A 19,703-nucleotide genomic window follows, 5' to 3' on the forward strand; every position below is an offset into this window, starting at 1 on the left:
TCTCTATTCCATACTTCATTCCAAAAGAACTTGGAAGTGGCTTTAAAAATGCCACATGGTACAAATAAGTGAGGAAACTTGACATATGTGTGTGGTTTATGATTTGACTTTTTTAAATGATGAACTTTCATATCAGTAGAAGGCATACTGAAATGACAGTGGCCTGTAGATCTACTTAGAGTTTCCTAAAGCAGCTATTATCCAAATAAATCCTCTAACCTGTTGCGCCTAGGAGAAATATTCACATAGAAGAACCACTCCCAACAATGGACAAATTAATTAAAGACTGCTCTATGGGTGTGTATGTTTGTGTGCATAGAGTTTATATGTATATAATTTAAATGGTGTGTGTATGTCATTAACCTACGTCATGAGGTGACAGTAATCAAGCAAACCAAAGAAAAGCATTTATTTGGGATTAAAAGAATAGCAATAATTCGGTTAACAACCCAAACAGTGTCCCTCTGGGAGACAAAAGGGGTTTGTTTTAGACCATTCATAAAGAATCTTAATTGGTGCTGACAGCAGAAAGCTAACTTTGGCTAATGTGACTGCTTGTTAAAGCTATCCCTAAGTACAAGTCTGTCTCTGTGAGGAATGGTAGGTGTCTTTGCAGCATTCTGGAATGTTTATAGTTTTGCCCAGTTCAAAAGTTCACATTCTATGTGGTGAGAATGTGCATAAGACCCATTTCCTTAAAGGCCTCCTGGCTCCGTTTTAAAGCCTCTTAACATAAGTTACTCCATTTTATTCCACATTTCACAGAATTATATTATCTTATCTATTCATTTTTACTTGCATAGTCTCCCTTTTTTCTATGTATCTGTCTCACAATTTTGAGAAGCATGAGTGTGTTTTTCTTCTGTACTCTTCCCTGGGTTCAGCTGCGAGTTAAAAGCAAAAATTAGTCTTAAACCTATGACAATGTTGAAAAATCAGGTGAAGAGTTGAAAATTATATTTAATTAAAAGCTAATTGCTAGGAATAAGTATCTCTGTTTATACCTCTGTTTCTCTTCTTACCTATCAGTAAAATCTGACATTGTAAAGAATTAAAGCTGATAATTGCCAAGATAGCCTGAGGGTGACAATTAGACTATAGGATAAAAGGAAAAATTTTTTTTCTTCATAACCTTTGGTATCTTTTTTCTTTGGCCCGAGTAACTTTGCATTATTGTTTCCAGCTGGCATTTTGTTGATATTGTTTCATTGAGATATAATTGACATGTAACTTTATATTAGTTTCGGGTATACAACATAATGACTCCATATATGTATACACTGCTGCATGATCACCACAATAAGTCTGGTTATTATCTATCACCATACATAGTTCAATTTTGTTTTCTTTTTTCTCTCCTTGTGATAAGGAAAATTAAGATTTACTCTCTTCTTGGGGCGGGGGGGTATAGGGACTGGGAGGGGGAAAGGGGGGAGAAAATGGGAGATATCTGTAATACTGTCAACAATAAAATATATTTTAAAAAAAGATTTACTCTCTTAGCAACTTGCAAATATCATTAAGTATAGTCACCATGCTGTACATACATTACATCCCCATGATTTATTTAACTTATAACTGACCCCTTTCACCCATTTTGCCCACCACCATACATCTCCCCTCTGGCAACCACCAAGTTTATGATCTTCCTTTATGAGTTAAAAGGTTCACTTATAGAAGAAGAGCAAAGCATTATACTCAAAGATGAAAACTTAAAAGCCTTCCCTGTAAAATCAAAACAAGAAAAACAATTTCTTTATCATTATTTCAGTTCATTGTTTTTCCTGATGGTCCTAGGCAATGTAATGAGTTTAAGAATTAGGAACAAAAAAAATTTCATTTCTCACAAGTGATATGGTATTATTAAAAATAGGAAAGTTCAACAAGGTTGTTTAATATATAACAGTCAGTTGAATTTCAATATACCAACATAATGAGTTAAATATATAACATTCCAAAAAACTATTTAAAGTAGCAATACATTCCTAAGTTTTCTAGAAGTTAACCTAAGAAAATATGCATGGAACCTTTATGAAAAAGTTATAAAACTATATAAAAAGTATTTTAGAAACCCTAGTAAAATGGCAACATAAAAATATGTCCATGTACAGGAAGATAAAGATCACAAAGACACCAATTACTTACATTCTTTTAACAAAATCAATGGAATTCAAATCAATTTTTAATAAGAATTTTTATGTAACTCAATAGGATGTTTGTACTTGTAACTGATTCTAATATTCATATCAAAAGGCACAGGACATAGTAAGTAACACAGTCCTGAGGAAGAAGAATATGCAGGACTTTCCCAGTCCAATGTCAGGACTTATCATAAAGCTCTGCTATTTAAGTTAGTTTTTGTTTGGCTTGGGGTTGACAATCTGTCCAACAAAAATAGGATACTGCCCTAACCGGTTTGGCTCAGTGGATTGAGTGTCGGCCTGTGGACTCAAGGGTCCCAAGTTCGATTCTGGCCAAGGGCATGTACCTTGGTTACGGGCACATACCCAGTAGAGAGTGTGCAGGAGGCAGCTGATCTATGTTTCTCTCTCATCGATGTTTCTAACTCTCTATCCCTCTCCCTTCCTCTCTGTAAAAAAATCAATATAATATATTTTAAAAAAAAGGATACTGATCCCAGAAACCGAACCCAGTAGATGTGCAGGAGGCAGCTGATCTATGTTTCTCTCTCATCGATGTTTCTAACTCTCTATCCCTCTCCCTTCCTCTCTGTAAAAAAATCAATATAATATATTAAAAAAAAAAGGATACTGATCCCAGAAACCGACCCCATGTATGGGGAGGACAATGTGTGACAGAACTGGTAATGCAGATGAGTATAGGAAAGATCCTCCACATTAAAAGACAAAAGGGGGGAAAAAAGCATTGGAAAGATTCTACACAGAGTAAACACTAAGAAATTATATCATAGGCAACTGGCAGCAAAAAGGGTTTTTAAGCAGCAGAGTGGCATGCTTTGAATTATATTTTGAGTTAATTCCTATTTTCATGGGTGACTATTAAAGGAATTTTCCCAATTTTCATTTGCTAGCAAAAGGGAAATATTGCACATCTATGTTGTGCATCCTTTTTAAAAAGTCTGTTAATTACTTTCAGGAAAAAATATCCAACTATTTGACTAGTCCTCTTTTAGCTTTCCTTGCAGCTCATATTTATTATAAGTTTTCTTTGGCTACACTGAAAGTCTCTGTCAATCTTAAACTGCATACACTTGCTTTCTATTTCAGTATTATTTATTTTCTAAACTTCCTTTTTCATGTGCATTATACAATACTTGCTCTATGAATTGTTATTGACTTATAGACCATGGAATAATCTGTGAAAATCTATGAAAGAAACAAATGTTTCATAATTTACTTTGAAATATGCTTTATTCCTGCAAATACCATAATCTTTAAATTGCCATGAACAATGTAATTGAGCATTTTGAGTATTTGAATCCAACAGTCAGATAGTAACATGAAATAAGTCATAAATCTGGGAGTATATGAGATTTGATTTTGAAGTATTCTTCCAAACAGAACAGCAGTTTTTTCCACTGTGAACCCATCCCTGCAGTCTCAGTGGGGATTGACCCCATCCTCATCTTTAGTGGAGGGCTTCATTGGTGACCCAGTTTGGGCCAGTCAACTGTTAGGAGAGGTTCATGCTGTGATTGGGAAAGTTCTTCCTTCCTCATTTGAAACTATAGGAAACTGAGGGTTGGACATGAATGAGGAAGTATGTCACTTAAACTACCACTGGCCACTATATTAAATCAGGAAAAAAGCAAGTCTCAGACTGAAGCTCACTTTGTGAGTAGCAGAATGGAGAGACCAAAGAAGTTTAGGTATTTTATGAAAAGCCAGCTGACCTTTTGCATACATAAACATCCATTTGAAAGCCAAACCCTATTCTTGAACTTCTTGTTGCTTATGCCATTAAATTATTTAGTGCTGAAGCTATTTGAAAGTTGGGCTTTCTGGTTATTTGTGTCAAAAGCATACAAATTTATTCAAAGGAATAATTATAATATGAGGGCATGCAATTCAGATAAAGGTTCTTCTATTTGGAAAAATGAAAACCCAGAGGCCGAAACTTATTATTTAACTAGAGGCCCAGTGCATAAAATTCATGCACAGGTAGGGTCCCTAGGCCTGGCTGCCGATCTGCAGGGCAACCAGCAGGGTGATCAGTGGGGAGGCGGGGTGTCTGCTGGCACCTGCCTTGGCTGGCCTTGGGGTGCAGGGCAACCAGCAGGGTGATCAGTGGGGGAGGGGGGGTGTCTGCTGGCACCTGCCTTGGCTGGCCTTGGGGCTGGGGGAAGCTCCTGCATTGATTATCTGCCCCCTGGTGGCCAGTGCGCATCATAGTTCCACCGTTCAGTTGATTTGCATTTTAGGCTTTTATTATGTAGGATTCTAGATAGTGAAAAATATATGGAATTATTAATTTACACTAGCCCAGTGATTTCCAAACCTTTTCATCTCATGGAACACATAAACTAATTACTAAAATTCTGCAGCACACCAAAAAATAAATTACATTTTTGCCAATCTGACAAAATAAATAGGTATAATTTTGATTCATTCACACTAGATGGTATTGTAGTGTTGGCTGTTGTCATTTTTTTGACAAGCTAAGGTAAAACAGTGCCCCTGACTAAATACTTAGATATTGCGTGTTTTGAAAATTTTTGCAGCACAGCGTTAAAAATAATGAATTAAAAGACTTTTTGAGTTAATAATTGTTGATTGAACAAAATATTTCTAAAGCATTTAAAGATATATAGTAGTTTATTTCACCAATGTTGGGTATGTAATCATGTTGTCATATTAGTCTTCATCTGAAAATATTTTATTCTCTTTCACATTTTCTTTTCTTTTTATGATTTCAGAGAAGAATGAAAAGGGAGAGAGAGCTAGAAATATCAATGATGAAGAGAGATTCTTATTGATTGGCTACCTCTGGAGGCCCCACATTGGGGATGGATTCCACAACCCAGGCATATGCCCTGACTGGGAATCGAACCATTACCTCCAGATTTATGGGTGGACACTCAACCACTGAACCACTCCAGCCAGGCTTCTTTCACATTTTGAACTTTAAGTCAAATGGATATTTGACTTCATTCCCAATTTACTCAAATAAATGTCTAAAAACTTTTCATATTATTTAATGTTTTGTGAAATTCTATTGCACCATGCCTTTAACATCAGCATTAAAACTTTACAAGAAGAGGATTATTTACAGGTCAAAATCTTTGCAGTAGTTTCATCAGATTAATATCAGGTAAGATACTCCCAAAATGTGTTCCAGCTTTAACATTATTTGATTCTATAGCTTATTTTGAGTAGTTACAAGAAAACGAACTACTGCCTGCAGAAGAAAAAGAATATAAATTCTAATGTCTCAATGACTGGCTCTGATTTCCAATTAAAGTCTCTTTAATAAAAGCTGTTGTGTTGCTTTAAAAAATAAACTGTATAAGGGAGAAATATCTGTCTCTATCATAGATAGAACAACCAGAACAATTAGAATGTCAGAATTAAAAGCACATTGTTAATATTTTCAATTTTTGGACCTACTTCTCTAATAAAGTACTTGATTAAAAAAAAAAACATGCATCCATCCTAGCTGGTTTGGCTCAGTGGATAGAGCATCAGCCTGTGAACTGTAGGGTCCTGGGTTTGATTCCAGTCAAGGGCACATGCCCAGATTGTAGGCTCAATCCCCAGTATGGGGTGTTCAGGAAGCAGCTGATCAATGATTCTCTCTCATCATTGATGTTTCTCTCTCTCTCTCTCCCTCTTTTTTCCTCCCTGAAATCAACAAAGAGGAAGGATATATATATATATACACACACACATGCATCTGCTTTATTGTCTACAAAGCACAAATGTTTTCTGGCAGTATTTTGAGCCTTTTTATTTCTGGTTAAAAGGAAAAATAGCTTTGAGGCTTAGCTAATTATTTTCTTAGAGATTTTTTACAAGTTTGAAAATTTAGCTTTATTGAAAATTTATAATAAGAAAAACACTCCATATAAAATATAAAATCTATAGAAGTTTTAAAGTAAATACTTTAAAAATATCTAACCTTGATGAACAGCAAACTAAAATGGTTTCATGAATTATCTCTTCTATTAATTGTAAAAGAATAAAGACTTCGGAAGTTTTTAAGGACAGAGAGTTGGTGTGCGTGAATGTGTGTCACAGGAGGAGCAGAAGGGAGAAAGTGAATGAACAGAGATACTTAAGCCAAAACCGGTTTGGCTCAGTGGATAGAGCGTCGGCCTGCGGACTGAAAGGTCCCAGGTTCGATTCCGGTCAAGGGCATGTACCTGGGTTGTGGGCACATCCCCAGTAGGAGATGTGCAGGAGGCAGCTGATCGATGTCTCTCTCTCATTGATGTTTCTAACTCTCTATCTCTCTCCCTTTCTCTCTGTAAAAAATCAATAAAATATATTTTTTTAAAAAAAGAAAAGAGATACTCAAATCCATTGTTATAGATATATCAACCAACAGTGATTAATTAATTATGTGTTCATCAAAGAAAAGTAACTTTTAATAATATAAAATAATTAACACCTTATTCAGAGAAATAAGCTAACTATGTTTCATTTAATCATATATTTATAAAGTTAAGAAATTAATTGTCAAAGTATTTTGCTCAAAATATCTTCATATTTTACTTGAAAGATTAAGGCTAATTAAAATATAATCATTCAGAAGGTAAATGAAAAAAGAAAGAGAATGAGAGAGAATTTTCTTTTAAAGAAGCTCAGATAATATAATGTTGTTACAAAAGGGTGACAATTCCTTTACTGCCAATAATGTCTATCAGTGCTCAATAGCAACCCAATAAAATTTACAATGACATAAAACATAATTTTGTACCAATATCTTATAGATGCAGTGAGTGACACTTTTAGAAATGTTCCTGTTTCTGTTGACCTATAACATAAAATCTAAGTAAAAGCACCGTTGAAGATTAATCATCTGGACATCCCTGCCTTCCATTGAGATTTGATTATGAAGCCCCCAATACATAGAAATATGACAAACCACTGTGACTAAGGCAAAGGAAATAGGTGCTCACACTTGCAATAGGCAGGAGAGAATCAAATGTGAGCCATTTCAGAAAACCTTATGCTAATGTTAGTAATGTGACACCCAACTATTGAGCATTCTATCCCAACCTAAATTACTTTTTTTTTCCTGATTCTACAGGTTTCAGTTGTGTTTGTTATTATGGAGATTCCTTTCTAGAATTTCAGAATATATTTTTAAATCCACAAAATAATATTCAGCTCCTATGGACTTCTGCTCTACATCAAGCAAGACTCAAATTTAGTAAACGGATTTTTTATTCAATTATTTATTGAAAATGGTACTTTGCAGGTAAGCCATTAAATTTATTGAATTTAAAGTAAATTTTAGGAATTTATTGTAATTTTTCCTTAAATGCTCATCTTTCTGAAGTAGTATACTCATATATATCAAAAAATTGTATCAGATCATAGAAATTAAACAGATAAAAAAGATTAGTAGTAGCAATGTTTTTATTCATTTATTTTTTCAATCATTCATTGAACATTTATCTGTTATTTACTTGGCTAGGTACTAAAGATTCAATGGTAAATAAAACACATATTGTTCTCCTTATGTTGCTTCCAGTTTATTACAAATAATAATAACAATGGAACTAGAGCAAGAAAATATGTAATGAATAAGATACTAGAATAAGTCATCAAACATCAGTCTGACCCTCTGAGATACAGTTTGCTGATCCCTGGTCTACAGCATTTTTTCTTAATTAAAACCAGAAATTTCCTTTAGTCTTATAATGATCAGAAAAAAAAAATACAGAGACAAAATGTAAGCAATTTTAAAGCAAACATAATATTGAGCCATGGTCATGTTCAGAATGTTTTCTCAGCAGATTTTCTGCTGCTAACTCAACTGCCATAACTGAGTGTATAGCTCAGCTAGTTCCTCTCACCGCTGTGGACATCTCGAATTAGAGACATTACAAGGAATGTCCAGAGACTTGTTGGAGCTGCGGGTGAAAATATTTTATGAAATAATGGATTAGGAAACTTCTTTCACTTTCAAATGGATAAAAATAACTTCATGATAGGTCGAACCAAGACATTTAAGAATTGTAAAATGTAATGAGTAAAGAGAGGTGTAGAATTTCTTTCCTTTAGTTTTTATGACAAAGAAATGATATATATTAACATGTCTGTAATAATAATGTCTATTGTTTATTGAATTGAAATTATGTGTCAGGCTCCATCATAAGAAGATTTATTAAGAACATGGACTCTGGAGCTAGACTGTCTGGAGTTTGAATCCCAGCTCTGCCCCTTAAGAGCTTTGAGACCTGCAAGACACTTAAGGGCCTTCTGTTTCAATTTACTGACTTAAATTTACAAATGAGGTTAATACAAGTCGTTGTGAGGTTTAAATTAGTAAGTAAATAAATATCGTGAAGCAAATGCAATACAGTGAACGAATAAGTGAGGCATATAAACACGTAGAAGAATACTTGTGGCATGTTAATCAAATGTGTCACAAGGTTCCTGTGGACAAACTAAGGCTCTCAGAGAGTTTGGTGTTATTACACATGCTCTTCAATCTTTTTTAAAGATGATAGATCAATAAGTTTTACTCTGTGTGTCAATACAAAATCCATGTTCTTTCCACTCACATCACTGTTTCCTTGTAATGATTTGAAGGAAATTTCATCATTATTCTATCTTTATGATTTTAAAATCTTCCTTGTACACCTATGATTTGCCAGACTATCCTCCAATTTCCTCATCTACTTTAAAAGTATAATCATATGGGGAATATATTTACATTACAATTTTAACAAAACACATATTTGTGGTTAAACTTTTACAATGATCATAATTTAAGACCTATTCAAATTCTAGACATGGAGAATTGTTAGTCAAATAAATTTTAGGAAATTTAAGCTTTCAAGTTTTATCAAACTTAATTTTTAAAAACATTTTATTGTTTCTTTCCTATAAAAAGGAGGTAAGTAGATACATCTACAGTAGGGACTCAAATATCAGCCCCCCAACTTATTAGCTGTGTCACAGGTTACAGTGTCTCCCTGGCTGAGGGCAAATCACCTATTTCCACCTCTGTTTGGTAGAAATAATAAAAGGATAATTCCTAATTCATATATTTTTGTTTGGTTTTACTTTTGTTTTGTAAGGAAACAATCAGTTGATGCTTGTAAAGTGCTTTAAAATCCATGATAACAGAGTCATTAGTCAGTAGCAGCAAATCTGTTTCTTATACAATTATAAATGAGCTATTTATGATAAGAGAAAATGTAAGTAAAATTAATAGAATTGTCCATTAAATATTTTATGTATGTTTAACTTTGACATCCCTGAAGATAATAGAAATTACTATCTTAGTAGTACCTGAAAAATATTTTTTAAGTATTGTTGGTTAGTACATTATTATTTAAGCTTAAAAAACTATCTTAACCAACAACATAGATTTCTAAGTGTTATACATAAGAAACAGATAAATTATCCTCTGTAGTGTCAAAAATATTAAATGTATTCTTTAGTAGCTTTGGTTGTATACTGGTCACAAGGTAAAAATTTAGTAAATAAACACTGAGTTTTACTTAGTTTCACATGGCTTGAGAAAAATATATAGCCAAATATTATGCAACTTATTTTCCTGCAAAGTGCATGGAGATGTATTTATTTTTGAAAATCTCAATACTGTTTAAAGTATTTATTAAAGTGAACCTGGAGCAGATAATATTATAAAGGAAAGAAACCTTTTGCAATGCCCAAATATCATTAAAAAATAAAATACATAACATTCTATTTCCTTTTGGGCTACATTTGGGAATATTTAAATATATCAGTTTAATATAGCTGGATGCATAGGAGTTGTAAAACACTATGCAACTGTTTTTCTTTAACTTATATATGGATTACAGATATCCTGTAGAAATGAGGAAGACTATAAAGCCTTTTTCTGGGAAAGAATGGCCACAATATAAGTGGTATACATCCAGGCACATGCTGTTAAGAGGATAAATAGGAAGTGCAGCCCATTCCTGAGATTCCCAGGGATGTCTGGTCAAACATACCAGTTATAGACATAATTTGCCCCTTTTAAACTATAACTCAATTGGCCCAATTAGCAATAATTCTACAAATGGCCATAGGTATCCTCAAGCCTTGGAAAGTTTAGAGTGTATGGTTAACTTTCATAATCTTTAAGGTTCCCTTCCTGTTAGGTTAACATTACCCTCTAGAACAGCCGTGGGCAAACTATGGCCCGCGGGCCGGATCCGGCCCATTTGAAATGAATAAAACTAAAAAAAAAAAAGACTGTACCCTTTTATGTAATGATGTTTACTTTGAATTTATATTAGTTCACACAAACACTCCATCCATGCTTTTGTTCCGGCCCTCCGGTCCAGTTTAAGAACCCATTGTGGCCCTCGAGTCAATTTTTGCCCACCCCTGCTCTAGAATGTATTCACTGGTCTTATACATTGAAGGAAAATTGCCAATACCTGTTCCCTGCTGACAGAAGAAGCAGCCTTTCTCAGCTCAATACTGGAAAAGAAACCAGAAGTGTGTGTGTGTATGTGTGTGTGTGTGTGTGTGTGTGTGTGTGTGTGTACGTGTATGGTGTATATATGTATGTAATATTTATACATTTATGTGTCTTAATCCTAGCCCTTATTAGGCGTATAACCTTGAGCTGTCACTTCTCTTTAAGTTTCAGACCTCTTGTCTCACTAACACAATAAGAAAAATTATTGGTGAATTGTAAAGTCTAATGCAAGTATAGGATGTTAGTTTCACACAGAAAAACTGAGGAAAACCTTTTTTTCTCCATAGCACCACTTTTTCTGTGCTGGTGAAGCAAAATTGCAAAGCATTAACACTACAATTAAAGTAGATGATGGACAAAGGTATTCACTGCTTATCAGGTAAGATATACTTATTTTCTTTCCCACTTAATCTTTTAAGTAGCAAAGACTTCCTCTGGGTATTGTTCTTGCCATTTGAAAGTAGAAATTATCCTGATTAGTATTCACATACACTTGTATGTGAATTAATGTTTATCAACCCATTCTGCCTTTTCTATGTGCCCTTAAAATAGTGCTGGGGAAAGAATGTTATAAGGATTACATTATCAACAAACTTACATAAGAAGATTATAACAAAGCCATAAAAGCCTCATATTATTTTCTGCTTACAGGAGTCATGAAAAAAACTGGTATTTTTCATATAAAAATTAAATATATTTACATTAGAAAATTCAGAACATCCAGAAAAAACCATAAAGAAGACAATTAAAATGATCCATTATACAATAGTCAAAATAGAAAAATTAACATATTATTATATTCCCAAAAGCTGTGTTTGAAGATGACTTTATTCCAAAACCCTCACAAACATCAGGTATCATTCTGCCAATCTGATAAGTGAAAGTGACATTTGCCCTTAATTTGCCTTCTTCAATTTTTAGTAAGGTTTAAATTTTAATATAGATTTAGTGTCTTTTTGTTATGTGTTTTGCCTCTTTCACCTTTAAGTGATGCTTTAAAACACCTCCATCCTTATCTAATATGTAGATTGAAGTAAATTATTTGGTTATGACAATATATTATTGTATAATAAAAGTTATTATCTACTTAACACCAATAAAGAAGAAAGTAAAGAGGCCAAAACGAAAACTGGGAAAAGAAGTTAAAGAAAAGGTTCTAAGGACATTTTACCTTCCTTAGACCAGAACTACCTAAATCTTGTTGTCTAAAGTACAGATTCTTAAGAAAATTGACCAAAAAAACACACAAACAGTTTATTATCAACAAAATTGAGGAAAGGCTACTTGACATATACCTCTCCTGACGAATGATAATGTGCATGAGCACTTGAAGATCTCTGTAATCCTGTTTACTAAAATCTGACATGCTTTGCTTAACTCAAGACATGGACACAGAACCCTTAACGCTTATTTGCTTAGCATTTTCATTTCACAAGTAACTATTGTCGAGGGCAATGCATTATGGGAAACGCTATCTGCCTAGGTAATAATTTCTCAGCTCAGACACTCCCACTGTCTTGGGGGAAGCAGGTGTATGAGCACTGGGGCAGCAGTAGGAATCATGTCACAAAAGATATTTTGGCTCCTCCAGGAAACTGAAAGACAAATGAGAGGTGATGGGAGAGGCAGAGGGGTGCACCAGAAGAAGCTGTCCGGCCTGGGGTGTGTTGGAAAAGGTTTAAAAAATAAATGAGAACACAGCAATTATAGTTATAGTTTATTATACACCAACTTTGTGTCCATTAGTAATTATATTACATATATGAATTTTTTGTTTCAAAAAGCAAATTTAATTACTAACCAAATTCCCTGATGCAAAACTAAAGATAAAGAGATTAAATGCTGAAAATAACATAGTTAGAAAAAAGAACAGTTCGGCTACTCTTACTCCAAAACTATGAATAACTTTTAATTCATGTGCCTTCTGACCAATTATAGAAAATATAATTTGATTTCTTATTTTCTATCCTAAAAGAGCCTCTATGTTCAAGATAAGATAAATACAAGGATTATAAATTACCTGCCCACTAAACTACAAACACATAACTGTATCTAATCATCAGGAAACTCATAATGCCCTAATGCCCATTGTGTTGATTAGGCTGGGCTGCTTCACAACCTACCACAGACTATGTGGCTTAAACAACAGAAATTTAATATAAAATGAAGGTATTGGCAGGGTTGTTTTTTTTCTGAGGCCTCTCTCCTTGGCTTGTAGATGACTGTGTTCTCTATGTCTTCACATAATATTCCTCAATGTGTATTTGTGTCCCTATTTTCTTCTTATAAGGACATCAGTCATGTTGGATAAGTGTTAACCTAATGACCACATTTTACTTATTATTCCTTTGAAGGCTCTGTCTTCAAACACAGCCACATTCTGAAGTACTGAGGGTTTGGATTTCAACATATGAATTTTTGGGGAGACATAATTCAGTCCAAAACACTCATTTTGCATATTTGGAAGCTGAGACTAGGAGAAAGTAGACATCTTTCTTGTTAGCCTGCCAGCCTGATCGACCCCAACTGCCCTCCCCTACTGGCCTGATCGCCCCTAACTGCCCTCCTCTGCTGGCCTGATCTCCCCTAACTGCCCTCCCCTGCCAGTCTGATCACCCCTAACCACCTCTGCCTCAGCCCCTGCCACCGTGGCTTTGTCAGGAAGGACATTCAGAAGATGTCTGATCTAATTAGCACATTACCCTTTTATTATATAGACTAGAGGCCCGGTTGCCAGTCTGACCCCTAACCACCTCTGCCTCAGCCCCTGCCACCGTGGCTTTGTCAGGAAGGACATTCAGAAGATGTCTGATCTAATTAGTAGCATGGTCTAATTACCATATTACCCTTTTATTATTATAGATATCAGAGGGGATCCAAGATGGCTGCATTCACCTCCTCCCAGGACCAAACTGGGATTACAACTAAATTATAGAACAATCAACCTGAATGATCAGCTGAAGACTAGCTGAACAGAAGTATAGTATTTTATGTACCAATAATAAACTACCAGAAAGGGAAAGACAGGAGTCTGCTAGAGACACAGGCACAATCTTAACGGGACAGTGCACAAAATCTTGTTCACAGACACTCGTCCTGTGCTCCAACAGAGAGAGGGCAGCTCATAGCTAACTGGAATTGTATGAGGAGAGACTGGGTTGTGTGTCTTGGGGGATGAAGTTCCAGGGACAGCTGCCAGGGTCCTTGTGCTGAGTCCCTCTCTCACACTAACCACAGACACCATCTTTCCTGGCTCAAGTACTCCCCTCCATACTGCTTCAAGCTGAGGAAATGCACTAGCCTCACCCTCCCAAATCCCTCTCACCCCACCTTTCCAAGCTCACACCCTGTAAAGCCTGATGCCTGGGTCCAAGGTGTAGACTTTCTTTGAGGACTCTTGAAGTTTGGGGGGACTCACGGGGGTCAGAGACTTAGTTGTGTGGCTCTGGGGTGGGACAATTTTTCTCTCGCATACATGACTGGCCCAACTGTTCCTGTTCAGAACTCTCCTTTGCATGGCCAAATCATGGTCTGCTTTGGGCCTGCTGAACTATGCTGGCCTCACCCAGATGACTCCCTGAGATCCTGTCCCACAACAAAGCTCCATAGGCCCCCAGGCGGTTCTAGTGGAAGCTTGCCTTGGGTGCAACTTGGGCCCCTCCTATGCATACCCATGTCCAGCAGAGGCAGCAACAAATTTTGGATCACTTTGTAGCTCCAAACAGGTAGCTCAAGGCAGGTCACAGGCAGTTTCTGACATTGACATGCATGATGCCCTCCCAAGAGGCCCCAGAATGAACAAAACCACTGGCCTTAGACCACATCAGAGCACAACTCAATTAGCCACACAAGTGGCACATCCAGAGGGAGATCCTGGCAGGTACCAGACTCTGCTGGGGCAAATTCCACATCATGGGCTCTGCTTCCGCACAGCAGTTCAAAAACTGTGGTGTATCTGGTTTGTTTGGGTTCTATAATTGTAACACTGTTGCGGTCCTGTTCACTCCAGCTCTGAGATCCCGGCTGACTGAAAGCAAGGATCTGCGTTTGTTCTATAATTGAAACAATATTGCGGTCCTGCTGGCTGAAGCCCGGCTGGCTGAAAGCAGGTTTCTGGGGTTTTGTTTAGCTTCTATATTTGTAACAATGTTTCTTAAACTGCAAGCTCAGAGGCCAGCAAGGCAGGCGGGGAACATTGGCTTCCTCCATCACTGAAGCAAGCAAGCCTCCTGTTCGCTTCAAGCTGCCTGGCTGCCGGCCGCCATCTTTGTTGGCAGTTAATTTGCATATCGCCCTGATTAGCCAATGGGAAGGGTAGGTGGCAGAGGTACGGCTAATTACCATGTTTCTCTATTATTAGATAGGATTATATTTTAAGTCCTAATTAACATCTACCCATGTTCTTGAAGAGAACAAAGATAGAAATAAATTAGGTTCTTTCTACCTCCTCAAATATGGGACTTGAAAGTTTTCTTTAAGTGCCTACCATTAAAAATGCATCATGCATTTTAAAAATCCCTTCACTTTCTTAATCTTAAGTTCCATGGTCTACATCCTGATTTATAAATAAATTGCATAAACTCCATCCATTCTCTTAGAGCTATCTCATGGTGATTTTTTTGGTTTGGCCCTTTGTTTGGGGGTAGGCAGTTCCTGAACTAAGATCTGTACAGAACCAAATAAACTAGGACAAATGAGAAACATCTTCAGTTACCCTTGAGAAAACCATTCATCAATTACTGTTTATGTATAATTTTGTAGATGTGTAATAAATTATGGTGAGTTTTTAAAAAGAGGATAGTGGTTATGTGAACAGTAAATGAGATTTAAGATGACTGACCTGTAACAATGAAACCACACATTCTCTCAAGTGATATAGAAATGGATACAAAGCCTGTACTACAGGCTTAAATGATGATAGGAGGGTGTTTCTTAAGTCAGTAATAATATCAAAGGGGAAGAAGAAGGAAATAATGTATATTTGAAAGCATTTAGGTAGGAAAGAGTGAGGAAAAGATTGGAAGTACAAAGATAGTCAGTTAATATTGGACATCCAGTGCCACATTAAGAACTATGAACTACATTATATGCAATATTGACCTACTGGAGAATTTTTAAGTAAGAGTACAGATATCAGGACCAAATGAGTATTCACTTTCCTTAACAGGGTATGCTAAGCTACGGTAGATAATAGACTAAATTTCTGCACCTCTGGAGATCCACTCCACAGTGTCTTCCTCTCTGCCTTGGTCCCTTGTAATTGACGTGTATAGATTACATTAGTGGGCTCTGTTTTGAAATTCTAACTTTCACTATCTCAAAATGAGACCCCACCTATTTTGAGATAAGAGTCTTTAAAGAAGTAATCAAGTTAAACTGAGGTTATTGGTGTGGGCCCTAACCCAATATGACCAATATCCTTATGTAAAGGGGAAATGAAGACACAAAGAAAGCCACACACAGAGGGAAGACAACGTAAAGACACAAGAAGAAGGTGGCCATCTATAAGCCATGCAGAGAGACCTGGAACAGATCCTTCCCTCACACTCAGAAGGAAACAATTCTGCCAACACCTTGATCTTGAATTTCTATCTTGCAAAATTGTGAGTCAGGCAATAAATTTTATTTACTTAAGCTGCCCAATGTGTGGGGTGTTGTTGAGGCAGTCCTAGAAAAACAATACAAGTTCCCTTGTCCTCTGGCTCCCAGTGGGGTTCAGTCACTGGGGAACACTAGCAGGAACTTCAAGGGTGAAGCAAATGATGTCAGGATTTTGACAAATGATAAGCTAATGGTGTTCTCTTGGCCTTGTCTGGTATCCCAGAGGCTGACTCAGTCCCTCTAGGGAATGTCTAGGCTCTTGGCCAATGGCCCTCTCTCCCAAGTTCTGATAACTTTTTTCTTCCCAGAAGCCTGTAGATGTAAAAATGGTATCAGAGTAACTATTTTGTGGTCCTAGAATATTACATTATCCCGTGTGGCTTTCCTACCCTCTGGCCATATCTTTGTAAAGAGTTCATGTTTATTTAACCTTATTTAAGTTATGTTAGAATAAATGTGCCATGTGTTGGGGGCTGAAAACATGAGTGTCCTCTAGTAAATATGGCAGAAAATGAGTGGATGGTTCAGTGGGGTAGGCCCAAAAGTGGCCCAACTCACTTCTCATGGCATTCTGTTGGCCAGAACTCAATCATGTGCACATACCTAATGGCAAAGGAGGCTGGGAAAGTGTTTTTAGCTTTGTACCTAGGAAGAAGAGAGATCAGCTAAAACAATGTGGAATAGACAAGATAACTATTTCTACAGGAGAAAATAAGATAAATATCTGCCTTTGGAGATAAAGACAAAAATAATCAGTAAACAGTTTATAACACTTAGCAGTTTAATTTAAACCACAGTATTTATAGGTATTTTAATTTTGGCTCTGAGTGGGTTATTGAACTGCTTCTAAGAAGAAAATAGAAATTAATATATATAATATTTACTTAAGTATTTATAACTTGCTCAAAAATTCATGCAATATCAGATTACATGGTGTAAATAATTTCATTTTATTTGTCTTTCTATGACTTAAATTATACAACAGATAACTGTATTACTTAAAGTATGGTGCACAATGCTGAAGAATGATAAATAATTTCATCTTCACACTGTAAACCATAAACTTTTTATCTCTTTGAGTGGTAGAAAATATTAAAATGCAGCAAATTACAGAGCAGTCTGAAAGGAAAATTATATATATTTTATTTTAGACATGCACACATATACACACAAAGAAATTGTTTTATATATAAGTTATCTAATTGTCCCTGTTCATAAGTATATATGAACAGGGACCATTAGAATATTGTTACAGCAGTAAGCATCAAAGTTTTGCACTTCTTTTGAAGATGTTAATAATAAAGCTGAGGACTTGATATGTGTCGAGCAGAGCAGGACTGCTTGGCTTAGAGTGCTGGAAAATCAGTGAAGTGGAAAAGGAAAGAAAGAAACCATTTAACCACTTTCTAAAAAAATAAAGGTTTCTTTTTTCTAATGAAATGTGCACATTATTGCATTAATCTTTTTATTAACAACTGTCTGTAGTGTCAAGAAAAACATGCCAATGGAATAATGATTTTACTTCAACTTGAACAAAATAAAGAATGAACAATTGGTTTTGACTATAAAATGATATTTATAGAACAAGCAAAATATCCCTCTTACATAAACCTATTTTTTAAATATATTTTATTGATTTTTTACAGAGAGGAAGGGAAAGGGATAGAGAGTTAGAAATATCAATGAGAGAGAAACATTGATCAGCTGCCTCCTGCACATCCCCTACTGGGGATGTGCCCGCAACCAAGGTACATGCCCTTGACTGGAATCGAACCTGGGACCCTTGAGTCCACAGGTCGACGCTCTATCCACTGAGCAAAACCGGTTAGGGCAACCTATTTTTTTTTACTGTTCTCCCAATAGTATATATTAAATCAACACAAAACAGTGAATAGGAGTGAAATTTTGTCATTTAAGTTTGGAAAATAGACTTCTAAAATGTAATTTACATAGGTCATTGAATTCAATTAGTAATTAAGCATTTTACGGTTAGAATTTAAATTCAATTTATTCAAATACTCCAATAAATTGATTACCAGTTACCTTTTATAAACTATTTTAAAACACAAGTTAAAATAATTATTCATTTAAAAGTTGGATATTTTCCATTATTTTACTTGAACATGAGTAAACATTACCTATTACAAAATTACTGAAACTAATCTCAGAGAAAGTTACTGCTAATGTTCATACTGTTAGTCAAAGCAAAGGAACATAGAACTAGTTTTAGTTGTACTTAATATGGCCATTACACATCAGAATTTTGCATGTTTTTCCCTTAAATATGGTATTAGTCATTACTCTGTGGAAATTAAGACTAAAACTCTACAGCTAATACTCAGCCTGGAAGTCAGCTGAACTTTTAGTGTTTGGGAATACCTTAGGTGATATCAGCAAAAGGTTCAGACATCACCACAAATAGCATTCAGCAGCTATGTGCATGTCCATTTATGGGGAAGCTATCTCATCCAGGTATTTTAGTATATATCCAGGATCTAAAAACAAAATGCAGAAAAGACAAAAGTCTTAGCCCTTCTCTCTCTCTCTCTCTCTCTCTCTCTCTCTCTCTCTCTCTCCAGTGAATGTTATAGTCTAGAAATAGATGAGATCATAGAGTTGGGTTAATTGTTTCAAATACTTGCTGTTAGTAAGAAGTGATGAATGAATCTTAACAACTCAGTGACAGCTACTGAGCCATCCAAATGTATGTTCTTTAGCGGCTCAACTTCTGTGGAAACAAAGGCTAGCACAATATAAAAACAGATTTCAACAGGTAACCATTGATTACCCATGTTCTTTAATTTGACCTGAACTCTGCCTTGCTCTAGATGCTGTTTTATGCTTTCCCCTGATAAGAGAGAGACTCTGGCATAAATGACTTAGAGTTAAAAATCTGATTACTTGAATCTTTCTGCTGCTTAATATACTTGACTCATAGCCTATCTTTCTGATTTGCCTCATTTTTTTCTTAACTTTACAAGAGGTAAACTATGTCTCCCCTGCTAATGTAAACATACTGAAAACAAACTGAAAGTGGATAGTTCATAATTTTAATACTACATATAAGAAAACAGAGAATAAAGAAAGGTCTTGTTAAATAGAAGACACAAAGTTATTCCAATCACAGTTTTGCAAAACTTTTCTTTTAAATATTTGTGTGTATGTAAAAGTAAGCATAACCCGTGGACACAGACAATAGGGTAGTGAAGGCCTGGGGCAGGGGGTGGGGGCAGGCTAGAAGAGGTCAAATGGGGGAAAGGAGGGGATATATGTAATACTTCCAAAAAATATTTTTAAAATGAATAAATAAAAGTAAGCAAAGGTTAGTGTTATTTTAGTTAAAGTAACTTGCAATATTGTAGACAAGCGTTGAATGGTAAATTTTAATTCTCATGAAATTGAAATACTAAGTTTCATTTGGGAACCACATGTCATTAGAAATGAATGCATTTTTAAATGCTAGATACATGGCATTCCAAATTTAAATC

The 19,703-nt window shown here is 35.6% G+C and overlaps 1 protein-coding gene across 1 annotated transcript in view; it reads left to right on the top strand.

Moving 5' to 3' along the window:
• Positions 1-19,703, top strand: part of EYS (eyes shut homolog (Drosophila)) — an 815,396-nt gene that overhangs the window by 256,866 nt on the left and 538,827 nt on the right. Inside the window, 3 exon segments of the mRNA XM_014532733.1 lie at positions 7,234-7,306; positions 7,308-7,404; positions 10,902-10,993. Of these exon segments, the coding sequence (XP_014388219.1) occupies positions 7,234-7,306; positions 7,308-7,404; positions 10,902-10,993 (262 nt within the window).

The sequence above is a fragment of the Myotis brandtii genome, unplaced genomic scaffold (genome assembly GCF_000412655.1).
Source record: "Myotis brandtii unplaced genomic scaffold, ASM41265v1 scaffold904, whole genome shotgun sequence".
NCBI lineage: Eukaryota > Metazoa > Chordata > Mammalia > Chiroptera > Vespertilionidae > Myotis > Myotis brandtii.